Genomic DNA, 19,271 nt, shown 5'->3' with positions numbered 1-19,271 from the left:
TTTCCTAATTTTGTATTTACTACCATTTTAACAGTCTGCACTTATGAATTTATATCTCAAGAACTATCCAATGGATCAAGTTGATTTTTCTTATATTTCAACGAGGAAGCTCAGATTACTGCAAAACAGACAACATCTCCCACACTGTCGCTTCACGAGTCCCACTATCGGTGTGGCCGGTCCCCCACTATCAACTAATTTTTATAACTAATAACTAATATTGCCCTTACCGTGCTTTGCCTCGCAACCTCGTGTGACTATGAATGTATGCGTGTACATGCATCTACACTCCACAGGAGTTTGGTGACGGGATCCAGGAACAGATGGGAACGGTAAGTTTATTAAATAACTCATCGTCACCGTGTCGAACAGAGAGTCTTTATAATCGTCGCACAGCAGGGTCAGTAACTAATCATCGTCTTTAATACTTATCGTACGATAGAATCTAGACTATAGCAGTGGCACTCTGTACTTATACAGTCATCCTCTCCCCACCAGGCAAATGAAATCAAAGGTACTTCTAAGCCAATTAATTAATCGAATGCATCTCGATTGATCTTTCCACCGATCGATTAATTAATTCGCTGGCTCTAGGTATCCGTATTCTCCCCACTCTATTATACATGCACGGATCATGTACAAATATTCACATAACGCACTTATTCATCCAATTTTTATTTTGCATACAGAGCCGCAGTCTAATCATCAGCAACGTCCAGTTACACGATGTTTCTCATCTTGAGGTTTAAACCAACCTGGTAGATAGACAATTTCAACGAAAAGTAGTCATAATCGATCAACAGCGAGGGCCACGAATTAATATGTACACCTAACAAGCGTCAACCTTGCAATGTCTGTTTTACCACGTAAATTCCTTTAATTTTACAACATACTGTATGCTGTCTCCGACACTCAAAGCAATCAATCTCAATATAAAAATCACTCGTTCCAATCAAACCCCGTACTCACTCCACAAAAGAACGTCGAAGCAACCCCTTTGCAACGGCTTTTCAACGTCGAGGAGTGTCCCCCGCAAGCTCAACCAAGATTCCCGACCCTAAATAGGAACATAGGCAGCCGGTGCGTGCGAGCCGCAATTAAACACAATGATCCTTGGGGAGAACGAAACAGCTCCGTTCTAGGACGAAGGCTTTCGTCTTCGGGGCGAATATTTGGAGTAAGAGAATAAAATGGAACACCGGAGACCCTGACGGAGATTCCCCGAGCGGGTTCACGGGGTTAGGCAGAAGAAGCCTCGAGCAAAATAAGGGAAAACCGCCACGTTCGTCGGGAAGAGTCTCTGCCTCAAGGCTTTCCCTCGTTCGCGGTCTCCTCGAGGTCTGGGTCCTCGTTGATGATGGAGATGTCGCGGATAGAGGGTCGCCGCATCTTCCAGCCCTCTGGCGGCGTGACAGGCGTGGTGGTTTTCGTGAGCAACTTCGGCCCAGAAAGGGAAATGATGATGGCCCCGGCTGGGGCCATCAATAAAATCGACAGCACGCACATGGTCATCACTGTCTCGGCATAGTACACCTGTTCGGATCGACTTTGTCCAACGTGGTAGGGCCCAGTGCTGTCTGCATCGTTGCCTTCGCCATCCAAGAGAACGCCACGAAGGTCTTTTCTTTGAGGTTCAGTTTTGAACCGATTCCCACGAGAATGGTTACTATGATCGGATCACTATGCCTGCTAGAAGGCAGGCTATACCTAGGTACACTGTTCTGCTATCGACGATTTTTATTTGGGCGTTTGGCACGGCGAACAGGATCGGCTCGAAGATCATCCAGAAGATCTCCAGGAGGCCGTAGCTCCTGTTTCCTGCAACAAATGCAGCAAATTTTTATTTTGCATGAAGATCCACAGTCTAGTAAAGTAATACACCACGAGCAAACATGTATAAAGACTTAAAGAGGTTATTACGAAGGACCTTGGATCTACAAATTCATGATAGATTCAGCCATGAAAAAGAAATATCCAATATTGTTAGAAACTTTCGAGCCGGTAGCTTTATCGTGAAAAAAATAGTGTCTCCAATTTTACGTGCCGATATCGTGCAAAAACATTTGCAAAGTAATCGGATGTATCGTGAAAGCAGAAAGTTGAAACTTCAAAATGCATTCGGGTTTATTGTTATACGATTTGTCGAAAATACGACAGTTTAAAACTGAATATTCAGTATTCAAATACGTTTACAAATACATTTTCACCGAACATGAATGAATCGTGAAAGCAAACGCTTCAAGCTTTAAAACGAATTCAGGTTCATAGTTGTACGATTTTTCGTCGACAGCGTAGCAGTTTAAATATCGAATTTTTTCGAAAACTGAAAATTCCGTGGATCAAATGCCTTTCGCAGCCGCCACTGTACGCGATCGACGATGCAGTGTAAAATCTCAAATTCTAATTTCCGAGCCATCGATAGACGATGGTGTACTTGCTTGCAGACATGAACGCTACACGAACGTTTCGTCGGGGGTTAATCCTCTTACGCGATGGTATCGCCGTTGTAGCGGTGACATGGTCTAAGCGTTTGTATCGTGAAAAATCGGCGAAATAAAAGCTCGCATGGAACGTCGATAGCTTATATCGATATCCCTTTACAGACTTCTACAGTGCTCCTAGCCATTGTCGTAGCCTGTTTCCATCGTAATTCGGACCGTCTCGCAAATCCGTGTCGTTGCTCGTTTTCCCGTTTACTAAGACTTTACCAACCGGTGACGATTTTAAATTCTTTTCAAAGATCAATTCGTAACGTTTGAAAGCATTTTTACTCTTCGATGACCAAGAAAATGATAGAGGATATTTCCGTGGGTGTAATAAACCGATCAACGAACGTCGATAAAGTACATTGATCAGTATGGTTCGCCTAAATGTAAATAGATAAATAGTATTACTTCGGCTACGATGATGTGATACTTCATCTACAGTGTAGATAAGCAACATTCTCTTCTGGAAACTGTCAAGATAGTCTCTGATAGGAAACGTCATGGCTAACGCTTCGTTTAACCCTATGAACAGAGATCCAGCTGCAAACCTTCAACTCATTGGAAACGACAAATACGAGCATGCGACCTTAGATTAACCCTTTCGGTATGAGCGGTATTGGTTCTTGTTTTTGTATAGGTGCTAGCGTCCCTCAATTTAGGGAGAGACGCACCATTAATGTACGTAAGCGTACTAGGCAGTCGTTTCTATAAAAAATAAAGCACCCTTGCGACACTATTTGTTAACATCTTACATTTTATGCATCTCTTCCGGAATTGCCTACATACCAGTAAGACCCCGCTTAACGCGGGGGATACGATCCAATAAGTTCCAGCGTTAAACGAGGTTATCTTAACACGTACATTTTTTTGTTTTATTTTGTAAAATTTATTGTCAAACAGTTTTTTATTACATCAATTATAGATTTATTTATTTCTAATATCCATTTTTATTCGTAAAACATTCATGAAAATCAAAAAAAGTTCGTGATTGTGAAAAAAGGTTTGTGACGAGGAAGGTTCTTCCCCATTTGATATTTTTTGGTTTTTTCTGACGAAGCCGTCTAAAGGCGTTTGTATTTTCCTGTTTCGTTCAGCAAGCAGTCAGCTTCATTTGCACACATATACGACAAGTACCAAATACCGTGTCCGAATTCGGGGAATCCAAATACTACCGCGTAATACTGGAACAGCATTAAGAGGAGCTGCGTTAAGCAGGGTCTTACTGTATCTACTTTCTATTTTATAAAAATATTTATAATTTCGAGGTTCGAGGCGCTCCCCCACTCCCTGGGAATCCGTGTGACGGAGTGGGAGTGCCATGGTTAATTTTATTATAGCCTCGAGGCATGGGAGTGCTATGGTTAATGTTACCTTCGAAATATTATAATTTGCAGCAGTGCTTGGCCAGTCAGAGCGCGACAGGACCGCGACGTGGCAGAAGAAAACTGAAATCTTTCGCGTGCAAATGCCCGGTCGAAGTATTTGAGGTGCAACTGCTTGTCAGGATGACGAGGAGCAGCCTGATTCTCGCGACGATCGTTTCTCTGACGTTGGCCGTTCCGGAGACGCGATTCAGAAAATGTTGCCGGGAGGACAAGGTTCTCTCGATTTCGCCGAAAATGGACTGCATCACACCCGAGAAGTACACGTCCGAGCTGTTCGCCTTAGATCCAGTGATCGACGACCACCAGATTGAATTTCCGATCTGCAAGCACCCGTGGGAAGCCGAAGTTGTACCCGTCTCGACGCTGAACACCACCGATTATCTACAGGTGGAAGACGGATTGGCCGTTTTGCAATTAACTCGCTGCCGCTCGTCAATTTTCGTGTCGCATCGAACTAACCGCGATGAATAGAATTGATCGCGCGACCTTTTTCCCCGATGCTCGTTTCCGGCATCGACGCCTTCCACCGATCGTTCTCCATCTGACAACTCGCTAGAATTACTCGAGATACTCTACCACCAGACATTCCTCGTACGTGCCGGTGATTATGGAAGTGGTGCAAGTCAAAATTCGAAACAAATTGATCTTGTCGCTAATTATGTGTTACGTCGATTGATTTTACTAATAATTATGTAATGAGGTGACAATTATTATTCGTTAGCAATGGAAAATATGTTTTTAACAAGTCAGATGCAGAAGTATCTCGAAGACGGAAGACGCGGCTTACTTCACTTTAATAATCACTGGAACAATTCGAGATATTGGAATAACAATTCGAAATAAAACAGACCAACGAAACATCAAAATTCTTCACAGCGATCGTCAGGGACTTCTAATATACTCTACTCTACTCCCTGATGTAGGGTGTTGCTATCTATTAAGTCCTCGGCAGGGAAAGGACAAAGACAAACTAGCTCTCTCAGTCTATATCTTGTTGCCTGCAGACGGTTAACGTGAGGCCGTAACGCTGTTTATTACAAACCGACACGCGAGGTATGATTGTACCATATCATCTACCAACAGGGAAAATCCTCGTTTCTTGCCTAAAAATTCAAAAAATGGGTCACAGTTCCAACTTTATTATGAAGTTTTAAAGATTGTGGTTGTACGAATTACGCGGATTCACAAATAACATAACAATAAATAACAGTTTATATTTATTATATTAGATATATATTTTTATATTAGAATGTCGGATTTATTAGATTTGTCAAATACTGGGGACGTAAGTCGTCGTAAGTCGCCCAGCTAGATCTTCGCGAGGCAAGGTAAAGGCATCACTGAGTTTATGAATAGCGACGTTCAGCGTTTCTTCTAATGGTACATCCCTTGTCGACAGGCATGCTGTTTTGGGTCGTTTTCCCTCGAATATATGTATATTGGCATTCGCGATGCCGTGAACGCGACAAAAGCATAAAATTTTTAATGATCTCTCAACCGACGGGAAATTTGTTTGCAGGTGACAATGTCGGAGAATGGAACTCCGTACAGAATGCCAGCATCCAGTGATAACAGTTGTCTAGACCTGAGTACGACTTGGATGACGACCCGCCGACTAGTTTTTCGGGTTTGCAGAGACGAGTGCCAGTTCAGCGGATGCGTGTTCACATATTGTCCAGGACATACTTCTCATTCAGATATTATGGAATGCTTCGATTCGAACCTATTCCCGCAGCCGAGCGCTTTTTACGATGCGCTCCCGAATCTTATGGGGACGGCCTGGGATAAACCAGGTCTGCCGGAGAAAATTTAATCAACTTTTCCAGATATTTAACAACTCGCTGTTGAGAATTCCTCGCGGCCTCTCGGCATTATCTCGCGAATCAATGGGCTACATATCTGTTGCGAACCGATTACTTTATCTCTAGCAATGATTACCGGCGCGAGAGTACCGCTTTGCCATAATACACTCGCTAATCAAATTGAAAATTTTAATTAGAAGCTCGACGTTCCCTGTGAAATCGATTCAGTGAATTAACGCCCGTTAAGAAATCTCTTTGTCATTTTCGACGAGTACTCTTCATTTATCAGGCGTAAAAAGATTGCTGTTTGACGTTTTCAAAGACATTTCCAAACGCAATTTTTTTATTATGAATATACTAGCTTAAAATTTTAATGGTTCAGCAATTAGTAGATAGCAGCAGCAATTATTTCATAGATTGAAATCGAACCTATATTTGAAGGAAAGGGTATAGCCGGATAAGAGGATTTCTGGTCAGCCAAAAGGAACCCCTGTGTGACAAGTTTCAAGTCGGTATGGTTTAATGAATTATGCTCTAGTTCTTGTGCTCTGTTCAATAAAAAATTACTTATTACGAATTATTAATTACGAATTACGAATTATGTCAGAATATTTGGTTGCAAAATCGATTTTTAAAAAAATGCGGAATCATAAAATTTCCGATTTTACGTTGAAGTTTTCAGAGTACCACATTTATAGTTTTATGTTAGTTGTGGACACTTTTGACCATCTTATCCGGCTATACACCATTTGATCACTTTCAGAGGACTCTCCTTTGTGCACCTAATATTCATATAAATTGTTAGATTAAATTTGTATTATTTTTCAGGATTTAGCTTGTCATTTGCTTACCACTGCCCCAGTCTACGTAACATCAAATTAAATGGAAGTGTGGGTTTGACAATGCAAGAAGTGGAGGCAATAAGTATGGCAATCACGTTCCACCTAATTCCTGGATCTCACTGCACAGATGTGTTTAATAATGGATCGGCGCTTTATATGATCTGCCACCTAAGAGACAGTCCTATTATTAGGTAAGATACCTGTCCTATAATTTGCGATTACTAGTCTGTCCATTTCTATGCATTTATGGCACGTGAAAACATGTTTAGTTTTGTCCTCCTACAATGAATCTCCCAGTCAAAGAGGTTTCTTTCAATTCAATTTTTAGAAAATAATCTATGAAAATAAAAAATTGCATAAAGCAGTCTAGTCATTACAATCTTAAATCTTTTACACAATAAGTGAGCAAGTAACTGTTATAATATCCTTAATACGTAAAGTTTATGGAAGAAATATTGAACACCGAACGCCACTTTTTCTAGGTCGCTGAAAACTGAAATTAAATCGTGTTGTTACTACAAAACCGCAGAATGTACGCGTCCAACTATAAATATCTTCGTATTTGTATGTTTTCCGGCGTCAGTGGCAAAGTATTTCGGGATATTGTTAGAACCGCTTCTAAAGCGTCCCCGAATTACTTTGAAGGCGATGGTGGTATGGTAACAAGAAATAAGTAGCCATAGTTGCAGTAGAGTCATTAGCGTTTATAATTATGTCATAACTACACTGCAGTTTGTATGTATTCGCGCCAAATACAAATAGGTGAAGCATAAAACTGTGGAGAGAATTAAAGGAACGTTCATGCATTATTTCAAAACGATATTTTGAATCAAAATATTAAAAGTGTAGGATTCTTGAGGAATAGGGTGGTTGATTTTCGATTAACACTTTACCGATTATAATACTATATTTCATCTAATGGTTAAACGCTCGCTGTTGACTCTCTCTCTCTCTCTCTCTAAAACTCACTGCAACACACTGCACCACTCGCCGAACTTCCACACTTTATGTTCTTTCACCTCTCTGCATTGGTCTCGCTTGCACCCTGTCTTTCGCATCCATGGCTTACATTCGTAAAGAAGTATACTTTTCTATCGTTCAGCTCTAAACACTCTTCGTTGCCTTCACAGCATCTCGGAAACTTCAAAGAATCTGATACCGGGCCCTGCCATAAGGATAATCCAGCCGCCCAAACGCACGCGCAACGAACAATTAATCTCACAAAGGTGAACATGATAAATCTATTTACCTCCTTTTTTGCAATTGACGTAGATAATTTTTATTTTGCATAAATATTCACAATCTAGTCGTAACTTTGAAATAAGCTTTAACCTTTAATCTTTTTCCAGTTTATAATATTTTGACGTATTTTAAGAGAAACTGCCTTAATCTGTTTAGCAAAACAAGTAGATCAATTCAAATTTCAATCACAACAAGGACTTTGTAATCAAATTGTTGGATTCTTATTGTTCTCAGGTATGCGATTATTAGCTTCCTAGATGTAATCAGCTGCGTCTTCTTGTTGCTGACGTTGCTGGTGTATATTCATTTACCTTTCCTGCAAAATTTACATGGGAAGACGTTAATGTGTAATGCTGCGAGTCTCTTGGTGTCTTACACTTGCCACGTCATAATAATATGGACGACACCACCACTGTCGCCGTGTTGTGTGGCTGGGTCATGTACAAGCATATCTTGTGCCACACTGGGTACGTTACTGCTTCAATACCGGGCACCCTGCGACTAATTAAAACTCGTTCCTCGATCTCGCGATTTCCCCTTATACACTGCGATTTTATGCGCTCCGAATCAAATGAAAAAGAACGTTACTTGCAGACCAAGAAATGAAACGAAAGCGAACGCCTAATTACTTTATCCTAAAAGTCCACAGCAATGTATGTACCCTCATTGCGATGTCTAAATTAAATTAAAATGATCAGGCGGAACTGTCGTAGCTTCCATTTTAATTTTATTGCGCAATTATCAGTGTAATAAGCAGTATCATTTCTAAGAATTCGTTAATTATATTCCTTCATGTATTAATTTAATCTCGTATATTTTATATTATTTATGCATTTCGTGCACAGTATATTTAATAATCATTTCGAGGCTAAGTGACACATTTCATAAGATGTCAGAAAAATTTTCTGAATGATGAAGAAAAATTCGGAAAAATTTGCAGAAAAAACAATAGTTGCTTTAAGCGATTCTTCAAATTCATCATTCGCATTCAAAGAGTTCAAACAGATAATTGGAAGTATATTTATGCACGTTATGTAACAAATAAAATTCTATTCGTCCATTGCTTCATACAAAATTCGATTTCTCATGAAAATCCTGCATGAGACGCAGTCTGCCATGGAATGTAACAAATTAACGATCGTTTGCAAGATGAATAACGATCGACAAGTCTGTATTTCTATTCTCTGTGATCGGTGAAACAAAACTTCAAGTTTTCCATTCTCTACTCTAAACCGACCGAACTCGTTTGTAATTGCATACTATTACCGTATCACGTATGAGCGCATCATCTTCGTGAGTTATTTTCAGAGTTCTATCGTTTTGGGAAAAGCTAATCCGCCGTGTTCGGGCCGGCACAGTATGGTTCGTACTCGTTCGACTCATCGGAACCACACAATGAGTACTTCCCAATTTTCGATACTTTTCAGGAGGGAGGACTCTGAGCAAATCTACTTTCAGGTTATATCACGCTGTTCTCGTGGCTGTCTGCTTTTTCCTGGCTGAACGTCATGTGCTTCGATATATGGCGGACTTTCAGGTAAGATACTCCCGAGGATTAGAAGTTTCTTTTGTTGTGAACTTATATAATATTAGGAAAGTCCGTTTAAAAGGTATGCCAGACGTACCGGTACAGTATTGAAATTAATTCCAAGAAAACAATTAAACGGAGTACAATGACACACTTCGCACGTGTTTTTACACATGTATGATATAGTAGGAACATGCATTTTTGTGGAACGTTCTGTCAAAAATTGTGGAAGTTATTTACAAAATTGGTTTCTCTTGGATTCAAAAAATTGATTTCTTTTCGATCCAACTGCGAAAGTACAATTATGTAGCAACTCGTTCATCCCCTCAGGTAGATTTCATGAAAAAAAAACAAACGCTTCTACGCTTGACAAACTTTTGCAAGCAGGTATTCTACATTACGATAGTTTGCCTTAAATAGATATCGTGGGCTTAGTTCATTTCTATATCTTCGTTAATAATGTGAATATTTGCACCAATCTTTTTGTCAAATGTTGACAAGGAACGAGGCTTTCAACGACAATTTTTGAAATTTCGATAGTTCAGCGTCAGTTGCCTTACCGTTTAATTGCGAAAGAAATTAATTCAGAAACTCCAATATGGTTTCAAATGAAAAGAATAAAAATGTATTGTATTGTACATACACAACGCGTGTACCCAGAGTGGGGATTCTAGTACAAACCTGTGTAAAATTACAGGAATTACAGTTAATGACTTTTTGCAGGAGCGTGCGTGAAATTCGCTTCGGAGGACACTCTCAGGGCAAAAGATTCCTACTGTACTCTATGTACGCGTGGGGCTTGGCAATGTTCATCACACTGTTCTGTGTTGCGGATGACCATCTGACTTTTCTGCCGTTCTCTGTCAGACCTTACTTTGGACTGTTCAGGTGCTGGTTTAGACGTGAGTCAATTGAAAAGATTTAAATCGAATTGAATTTGTATTTATCTGCCTTTAAAGCTTTCTGTCTTCCTTTCGTGGCTGCTAGTATACGAGTAGAAAAGATGGCAGACCCACAGTCGCCAGATCAAGACTTGTTCCCTCACTCTAATTTCCCCTTCTATCCCGCTATTCCCTCATGTTTTCCGCCCGGCCCGGGCACGTGACGCGTTTCGTCTATGTCGACACTTTTAGCTTGGATGCAAGATATGTCTTACGTGCAACTTTTAATTGAGTGTATAAACTATTGTAGGAATAGTTTAATGGAAACTCCTACGTCTTATGTGTGACGTAACGGGTGCAATGGTTTCACACCGATTTCGCTATAGTACTTTATTCTAAATTGAGTGTATAAACTATAAGTGCTGTGTATTGACATATTAAAGTAGCCAAGAATACTTCTTGTATATTGCAAAGTTGAGAAGCTAATTTCATTTAATTAAATTGACTTTCTTAAAGTACATCTCTTGTCTCTTGAAACCTCGAGTTAGCCATAAAGGTTTCTCCTGTAGTCCAATGTGTGCAAATAAATTTTACTCGACTAAATTAATCTCAATAAGCTATTAATGATATTTATTGAAACACGAAATAGATCGAAGTCTTTGCATATGCACATTAAGATGTTTAAAGACAAATTTTGCATCCAAGCTAATACTGTTCTATCTAGTGTCGTCAGAAGTGGGGTGAGAGCACGAATATTTTACTAAGGTACACGTATAGTGAAATGATATTCATTTTCAAGTCTCATATTACCTGAGAAATTAGTTCTATTGCTTCAATATTTTAATAACAATATTCGCATTTCATTAAACTCCATTTGGAGAAGCAAATCTCGTCTTCCAACTTTACAGTACCTGAGAAGATATTAACCAATTCAGTAGTTAAACAACCAACATTTATATTTTATGAAGATTAATTCAATGAAGAGAAATTTGAAATCTAAGTAGTATGATGGAGCATTGAAATAGTTTTAAAATTTCACAACACAGATGATTTATCCCACCCTCACACCAGTGTAAAAATTCTGGTACTTACCGACAGCAACAGCGAGCATCGTTGCGACTGTTCGGCAACACTCTCTCTCGTTCCTCGGCAATTTTCTTCGACTTCGGCAGTACTTTTTCACAATTGTTCACAAATCAATTAACTGCTTCGCTCCCACGGACGAGTTATCCCGCAACGCAATGCCGTTCGTGCGGTGCCACAGACGAGTAAACGCGCGGCGTGTTTACTCGTCTGTGACATCGCATGAACGGCATTGCGTTGCGATATAACTCGTCTGTGACCTTATACCAATAGAATCGGCGTTGCGACATAACACGTCCAGGGGAGCGAAGCGATTAAGCGTGCTATTCACTTTCGCGGTCAACACAACAATGCCCCACTTCGCGATGGTTCGACGACGCGGAAGCCAGGCGACCCCCACTTTCCCCATATTTTCCCTTCCTGACACGTTCTAACCTATGCGAGACGCTCTCGCGCCAGGGACGGATTCCGTGCGAGGGACCCCCGGCCGTCGCTGTGATCTTGATTTTTCCGTAGGTGGATTTATTGGTGCGGAGGGACGTAGGCAATTCTGCCACGTCACAATATATATGAAAATAAATATATAAATAAATATTAAAATATATATATGTAATGTATATATTATTATATGTACCTTATTATATTATTATATATGTATATATATGATCATTATTGAAGATTGCTTTACTGGACGTTCTATTGTATTCCAAGTATTTTAATATCCAATTTCTGCAGGCTCCTCTACATGAAACACACGTAGGAATAATGCACGGCTGGTTTATTGGGTATAATGTCCTTGCTTTTTTCCGCGATTTATTTCACAATGGGATCTAGGAACCATACCCTTTCGCTACAGCAAGATTGCATTGTTTTCTTTTTTCATATCCGTTTTATTCGTATTTTTCATATCTCGTTGTTTTGATAACAGAGCTTTTTCAGGAAGCTTTCATATCATTGCACGTGTGCGGCCCGCAAATTTTCGCTTGGCGAATGGGGATACCAGCCCTTTCTCTCTCTCTCTCTCTCTCTCTCTCTCTCTCTCTCTCTCTCTCTCTCTCTCTCTCTATCTTTTTCGTTTCCTTTCCGGTGTCTTTAAATTTCTGGGATTAAAGCGACATAATGCGAGAGTCCAGGTAAAATAACAAGCTGCGAGGTTCCCCTTGGATTTCCGTCTGGTGGAAGGTTAAATTGCGGCCGTGGGTTCCGCGCTTTTTTAAATCAAATATGGAATTTACCCTTTCCTTACGCCAGCCCGCTCCGCTGGAGTGACGCCACTGAACGGGTCACCGTGCCGCGAAGTGTACACTTTGCATGTCGGTATATTTCGATGTTCGGACTTATGTCTCTCAACGCTACTTTGTTATTGTCTTGTATGTACACTTTGTACCGATTATAGTCGGCACCTGTACACACAAGTTGTCTCGCGAACGCCAACTACAGTCGGAACCCGTACACAGGTCGTCTCGCGGCCGCCGACTATAGTCGGCACCCGTAACGAAAGGGTTAAGGTTGCAGTTTTCGTCGGATTTCATTCGCGTCTTGCTCCCGTATCGCCAGGGAGTTTGCAAAAATTCCGTTGTTTCGCGAACAGAGATTGCCACAGCTTCGCGACACCGGTTTTCATGGAAAAACTCTTCTTCCCGAAGCCCGTCGCTTATTTCCTTCTTGACTAATAGGTTCTGATTTCGCTCGAAGTTCCAAGCTTTTCACGTCAGACGAGTTTTCCTCGCCGTTTTTCGCTAAGCGAGTGCCCACTCGATCAACTAATTACATTAATTAATTTGTGTCGGTGGACGATGGCTTTGCACGGAATTCAGTTTTAAGAGTCAGCTAGTTACAGACGACTGGTGGCAAAAATTCTTATCATCCGAACATCCCGCAGCTGCTCCACTTCTCCTTTTTCCGACTTTCGTTGTATCCAATAGCAAGCGGAAGTTCGTTATAATTGTCTGTCAAGGTCGAATCGCATGTGTTTCTTTGTACTCGTTCTCCATCTTACTTCGAAGACCTCGTTACCATTTTCTTTCGCAGCTGCAAAGCAACAATATGCTATAATAGCAACAAAGTTCTGTCTTACAATTTGTCTCATTTGATTTTAACGATGCTTTAATTTTTACCAACGTACCACCACTAAGAGAAACTATTCGATCACGAGTGTGATAGACGATTGGTGTGTCCGATCGAATATTCTTTACCAAGAGAGTGTCTACTTCAAATGTGATGTATCAACTTCAACTTTAACGTCTTATGTGACAGCGAACACGCTCAGCGAGATAATCTTCTTCCAACTACCAATCCTGATCCAGTTGACGTCCAACGTTGTGTTCTTCATTCTCACGTCTAAACGCTGCAACAAGGTGAAAGGCGACTTAAAGAGGCTGGCCGAAGACCCTCCACGTTTTATATGCATGGGATTCCACGCTGGCAAAGCCAAGTGAGTTTATCGACTATGCTTTAAACACTAACACAAAGCCAGAGTCCCCCTTCACTCGTCAAATATATTGAAGATTAAAATTATACGACCGCAAGCTCGAGTAAAAACGATGCGAATGCTTAACTGTTACAATTTCGCGGAAGAAAATCGGAAAACGATCTACTTGAGCTTATTTTAAAAGCGTGAAACTTCAATTTCAAACGGATGCCCGCAGGCATAGCTGAGAACAATGTTGCTGGCAATGAGACGTCAGCGGGTAAAATATTGTCATTAGTGAATGGACAGCTTAAACTTGTCTCACGCTTGTTAGATGCGATGAACTTTAAGAAAGAAAAATAAGAAATAGCAAGACACTACGGTGATAGGTCAACAGATCAAAGAACAATTTTTCGCCTGTGACCCTTGAATTTTTATCGTCAGCGTAGGCAATTCATTTTGGATGCGTCAATCTCATACATTTTACGAAAACAAAATTTAGGAGAATGAAAGACACAAGGGTCCATTTTACAAAACGAGCACAAGTAAACTATTGTCGAATTTTTTTGAAAAGTTACATCAGCTTGAATATAATCAGTATTTTTCTGGATTTTCACAAATCGTTTGGAATGTTTATTCATTTCATTGATAAAGCACTTTTTCTATTGCCAGATTAATCATGAACGTAAAGCTGTTTATCGTGATGGGTATCACGTGGATCGCACAGATCGCGTCCTCCCTGTTGAGCACCTGCGAAACTTGCCAATGGAAGGAGCCAGTGCTTTACAGCTTAGACGCGATAAACCGTCTGCACGGTGTGCTGATATTCATCCTGTTCGTGCTGAAGCCTCGTGTGTACCGCGCCCTGAAGGAGCGGTTGAGGTTGCGGAGAGGAGAAGAAGGACTCCAGCTAAGGGATGTCCACGATCCAAGACCCGAGCAGGGTGAACCAGAGCGCCAGCAACGTGCAGATCAGAATGCAGACTAACATCGAACTTCTTGGTTAGCCTGGTACCTTGACCAATCGGCTACCGAAACGCCACGGGAACTCACGTTTTGCGTTTCTCTCTGCACCTGAACGGACATAAATCTACCCGAGAACCGACAAAATATACTTTTTGTACATTCCGATACTTCGTATACCCCATGTGATTCTATTACTTGTTGTTCTTCGTTCTTATTCTCGTCGTTGTACATTATCGTCGACATAATAAAGATTGACAATGCACTACCTTTCTCTTTTTATTACGCTGATAGTTGAAAACCGGATGAACATTTGTTAAGAATATTTTTGAACCCCTTGTTCTAAGTAATAAATGATAAAAATGACGAGACCAGCCTCAGGATTAGCGGCGATATGAGCTGTTATAAATGCTATTAATAAATCTGGAAAATGTTTGTTTGAAACCGTGGAAGTTCTCGAGTTTTGCGAGCTTCTCGACGATTGCCGGTAAACTGTGTGGATCTTGAGAAGACAAAATCGCGAGAGGAAGAGCCTCGCACAGGTTGCCGTTCGCGCGTGTAAGTCAGCAATGTCGGCGCAGCGAGAAGAACGGTAAGCTTATTAAATCGCTCATCGTCACCGTGCCGAACTGAGAGCCTTTGTAATCGTCGCAAAGAGACGCTCTTTCCGCCATAAAAGTTTGCTCAACACCGGCTGCATCAAGAACCCCACTCCGCAAGAACGCGAATCTTCTTAATAAATTACTGCTTAAACGGTCTTGCACACGATTCCTCGTCTTAATTGGAAATTTAACAGCGTTCGCGACTGTTCGAAATTGTCGCCTTGTTCCAGTCGTGTAACATTACCTTAAATATCCACTTCATTAACCATTTCATTTTATGGGATAAATCTGGATAGAATAAAGAATTGATCGAATTCTTGATTTTTGCACTATATTAGCGAAATTAAAAAAATTAATTGTACTTCTTTTGGCAAGCTATTGAAGTCAGGTGTGCCATATTTCCAATGTCTAGCCTATTGCGAATAATATTGGAATAAATTGTTCCGTACGAGTCGCATTTTCAATGATTTAAAAACGTTTCGCAACCGCTTCAAAGAAACGATATACACTCTCTGTTGTTTTATTGCCTTCATTCTTCTTTATATCGAATGGTATCCGCGCCAGTTACCGGTTCGAAGACTCGCGGTTTTGAAAAGTCGTTTTCACTGCCACTAATTTTCCTGTCTCCTCGAGGCTTCGTCTTTGCTCGCCTTAGATGAGGCCATGTTATTTTTCTCGTGCCTGCTCCTTACGAGTATATAAAGGAGTCCCCCCTCCGCCCCACCCATCAAATGCAACGAGACACATTGAAATTTAACAATTCACATCTCCTTTTTATCTTCTCGATTTATTGTTAGAAAATGCTTAAAAACATCGAGTAGATATTTGTCAGTTTTTCTTTTTAAATTCTATCTGAAATCGTTTTATAGTAACAATTCAGGATATATTAAATGCACAGCAGGATCAGTATCTAATCATCGTCTTTAATACTTACCGTACGGTAGAATCTAGACTATAACAGTGGCACTCTGTACTTATACAGCCATCCTCTCCCCACCAGGCAAATTAAATCAAAGGTACTTCTAAGCCAATTAATTAATCGATTAATTTACGGGTGAATGCATCTCGATTGATCTTTCCACCGATCGATTAATTGATTCGCTGGCTCTAGGTATCCATATTCTCCCCATTCTATTATACATGCACGGATTATGTACAAATATTCACATAACGCACTCATTCATCCATCTCTCTCTCTCTCTCTCTCTCTCTCTCTCTCTCTCTCTCTCTCTCTCTCTCTCAAATTGGAATCGTCTGCTCTAGAAGAATGTTACAAAAAAGTTTTAACACATTTCCTCGACGCACGAACGTATACAAGTCCACGCTTTTGCAAGAGCACACAATGTAGATAACTACTAAAATCGATATACAAATGTTATCTTACTGCAATGGTATATCGTGTCTTTAACATTTATAAATCCTTTTTCCAAGAATTTCGGTCTTTTCAGGCAGATCTTCTAAAAACAAGCTTATTTTAATATTCCTACCATGTAGGGCAAAGTTGCCAAATTCGTACTGGTCACCTAAATCGCAAAATAATTCGCTTTTATTTATTATAATATGTTTTATTGAACGATATGTATAGTATCTATAGTCTGCTGCAGGTTTAACAACTGTTTTTCTTTTCAAAAAATCAGGTAAGACTAATGTAACTTTTGTGAATTATATGATATTATTATATATACATATATTAATTAAATCTCTTATATTCAACATTACCTATGCGTGCACTTAAACCTATTTTATGGGTACTATTTTCTTTTGTCCACGAATTTAATTAACAAAGTATTGTCTAAATACTTTGAAAAGGGTTGAAGAAACATCCCTTTCTTAAAGAGCTCGGAATTTTTTAAATAGTACGATATTGGCAACGCGTCCCTACATTCCCCAATTATTAACCTCCCTACATTCCTGCGGTGAAAGACTACCAATTAATCGCTTGTACAAAACAGTCTTCACGATTTTCTTTTTCTACACCACTTTATACGTAAAATGGACCGTCTAATTAACACGTTGACTGCCCTGTCATCTATACGTAGTTGTCAGCATTCCTCATCCATCTTCAAAAATTAATGTTTGACGTAACACAGCTAATAAACTTGTTAGGAGTATAAAAATTAACTCGTGGGATTCTCTTCATCAAATTCAATCATCAATGTATGTTTTCGTTACTTTTTCGACTATTTTAGAATGCTTGTCAACCAGATGTCGTTGATGAGAACGTAATCATCCATGGGATGATACTAACCAGCTCTTTTTTGTTTGACAAGAATTTTTCTGTAGTAAACGTTGGAGACAGTAGCCGTTTTACATAATTTGTTATATGTATGTACTGAAAACGGTAGTAACTTCCTTTAGAGCAAAGTTAAATCAATTCTTTAGACTTATTATTTTCAATTTGTCATAATTACTACAAAAAGTATCAAATTCATATTTGTTCCTTGAAATCGATGCAGACAATTTTTATTTCGCATACAGAGCCGCAATCTAATCATCAGCAACGTCCAATTACACGACGTTTCTCATCTTGAGGTTTAATCCGACGTAGTAGATAGAAAATTTCAACGAAAAGTAGTCATAATCGATCAACAGCGAGGGCCACGAATTAATGTGTGCACCTAACAAACGTCAACCTCGCAATTTCTGTTTTACCACGTAAATTCCTTTAATTTTACAACATACTGTATGCTGTCTCCGACACTCAAAGCAATCAATCTCAATATAAAAATCACTCGTTCCAATCAAACCCCGTACTCACTCCACAAAAGAACGTCGAAGCAACGCCTTTGCAACGGCTTTGCAACGTCGAAGAGTGTCCCCCGCAAGCTCAACCAAGATTCCGGACCCTAAATAGGAACATAGGCCGCCGGTGCGTGCGAGCCGCAATTAAACACAATGATCCTTGGGGAGAACGAAACAGCTCCGTTCTAGGACGAAGGCTTTCGTCTTTGGGGCGAATATTTGGAGTAAGAGAATAACATGGAACACCGGAGACCCTGACGGAGATTCCCCGAGCGGGTTCACGGGGTTAGGCAGAAGAAGCCTCGAGCAAAATAAGGGAAAACCGTCACGTTCGTCGGGAAGAGTCTCTGCCTCAAGGCTTTCCCTCGTTCGCGGTCTCCTCGAGGTCTGGGTCCTCGTTGATGATGGAGATGTCGCGGATAGAGGGTCGCCGCATCTTCCAGCCCTCTGGCGGCGTGACAGGCGTGGTGGTTTTCGTGAGCAACTTCGGCCCAGAAAGGGAAATGATGATGGCCCCGGCTGGGGCCATCAATAAAATCGACAGCACGCACATGGTCATCACTGTCTCAGCATAGTACACCTGTTCAGGGTCGTTCGGATCGACTTTGTCCAACGTGGTAGGACCCAGTGCTGCCTGCACCGTTGCCTTCGCCATCCAAGAGAACGCCACGAAGATCTTTTCTTTGAGGTTCAGTTTTGAACCGATTCCCACGAGAATGGTTACTATGATGCGGATCACTATGCCTGCTAGAAGGCAGGCTATACCTAGGTACACTGTTCTGCTATCCAGCTCGGCGATTTTTATCTGTGCGCCTGTCACGGCGAACAGGATCGGCTCGCAAATCATCCAGAAGATCTCGAAGGCTGTTGCCACTGGGTTCTGAAATTAAATGGTTCATTGTTAGACCAGGTTAACGAGCTTCAAATTAGCGATGAAGGGAAGTGTTTCCGATTTTTGGGTGAAATGGAAATTTGATTGGTAAGTGGTCGTAAGATGTAGATTACAGTGACAGTAATCGTCATGTGTTTCCTGGTGAGAAGGATAGGATTGAATATATTTCTTTAGACTTTAAGTGATTTTTATTATATTATATGCTTAAATAAAGAAATTGACTAAATCGTTTAACACTGAACCTACGAGAGAACATCACAGGCTTCAGATTTTTTATTTTAATTGTTGAATTTATAAAGACAATTTCATAGGAAATATTACTTAAGAATACCATTGTATTTTTTATTATTATTTTACGATTCACATTTATTCTTTTATAATCAAATTCGAATTTTTGGCCTACTCTGTGCGTT

General features: G+C 40.4%; 1 protein-coding gene and 1 long non-coding RNA gene across 4 annotated transcripts in view; one reads left to right on the top strand and one right to left on the bottom strand.

Moving 5' to 3' along the window:
* The first annotated feature begins 553 nt into the window (after positions 1-553).
* Positions 554-18,265, top strand: LOC143362485 (uncharacterized). 2 transcript variants are annotated; one of them, XR_013083643.1, is made up of 2 exons: positions 554-743; positions 17,797-18,265. It is a non-coding gene; the product is annotated as an uncharacterized LOC143362485 (long non-coding RNA). The 2 variants fall into 2 exon arrangements; XR_013083644.1 differs by lacking the exon at positions 554-743 and adding an exon at positions 15,596-17,756.
* Positions 16,128-19,271, bottom strand: part of Nha1 (Na[+]/H[+] hydrogen antiporter 1) — a 97,989-nt gene continuing 94,845 nt past the window's right edge. For both annotated transcript variants that reach the window (XM_076802689.1, XM_076802688.1), the window contains exon 6: positions 16,128-18,846. In XM_076802689.1, coding sequence (XP_076658804.1) covers positions 18,319-18,846 — 528 coding nt within the window. In that variant the 3' untranslated portion in view covers positions 16,128-18,318. The remainder of the gene's footprint in view (positions 18,847-19,271) is intronic.

The sequence above is a fragment of the Halictus rubicundus genome, chromosome 17 (genome assembly GCF_050948215.1).
Source record: "Halictus rubicundus isolate RS-2024b chromosome 17, iyHalRubi1_principal, whole genome shotgun sequence".
In the NCBI taxonomy this organism is placed as follows: Eukaryota; Metazoa; Arthropoda; class Insecta; order Hymenoptera; family Halictidae; genus Halictus; species Halictus rubicundus.
The sequence above is the reverse complement of the archived record's forward strand: the minus strand, read 5'-3'. Positions and strand labels throughout refer to the sequence as shown.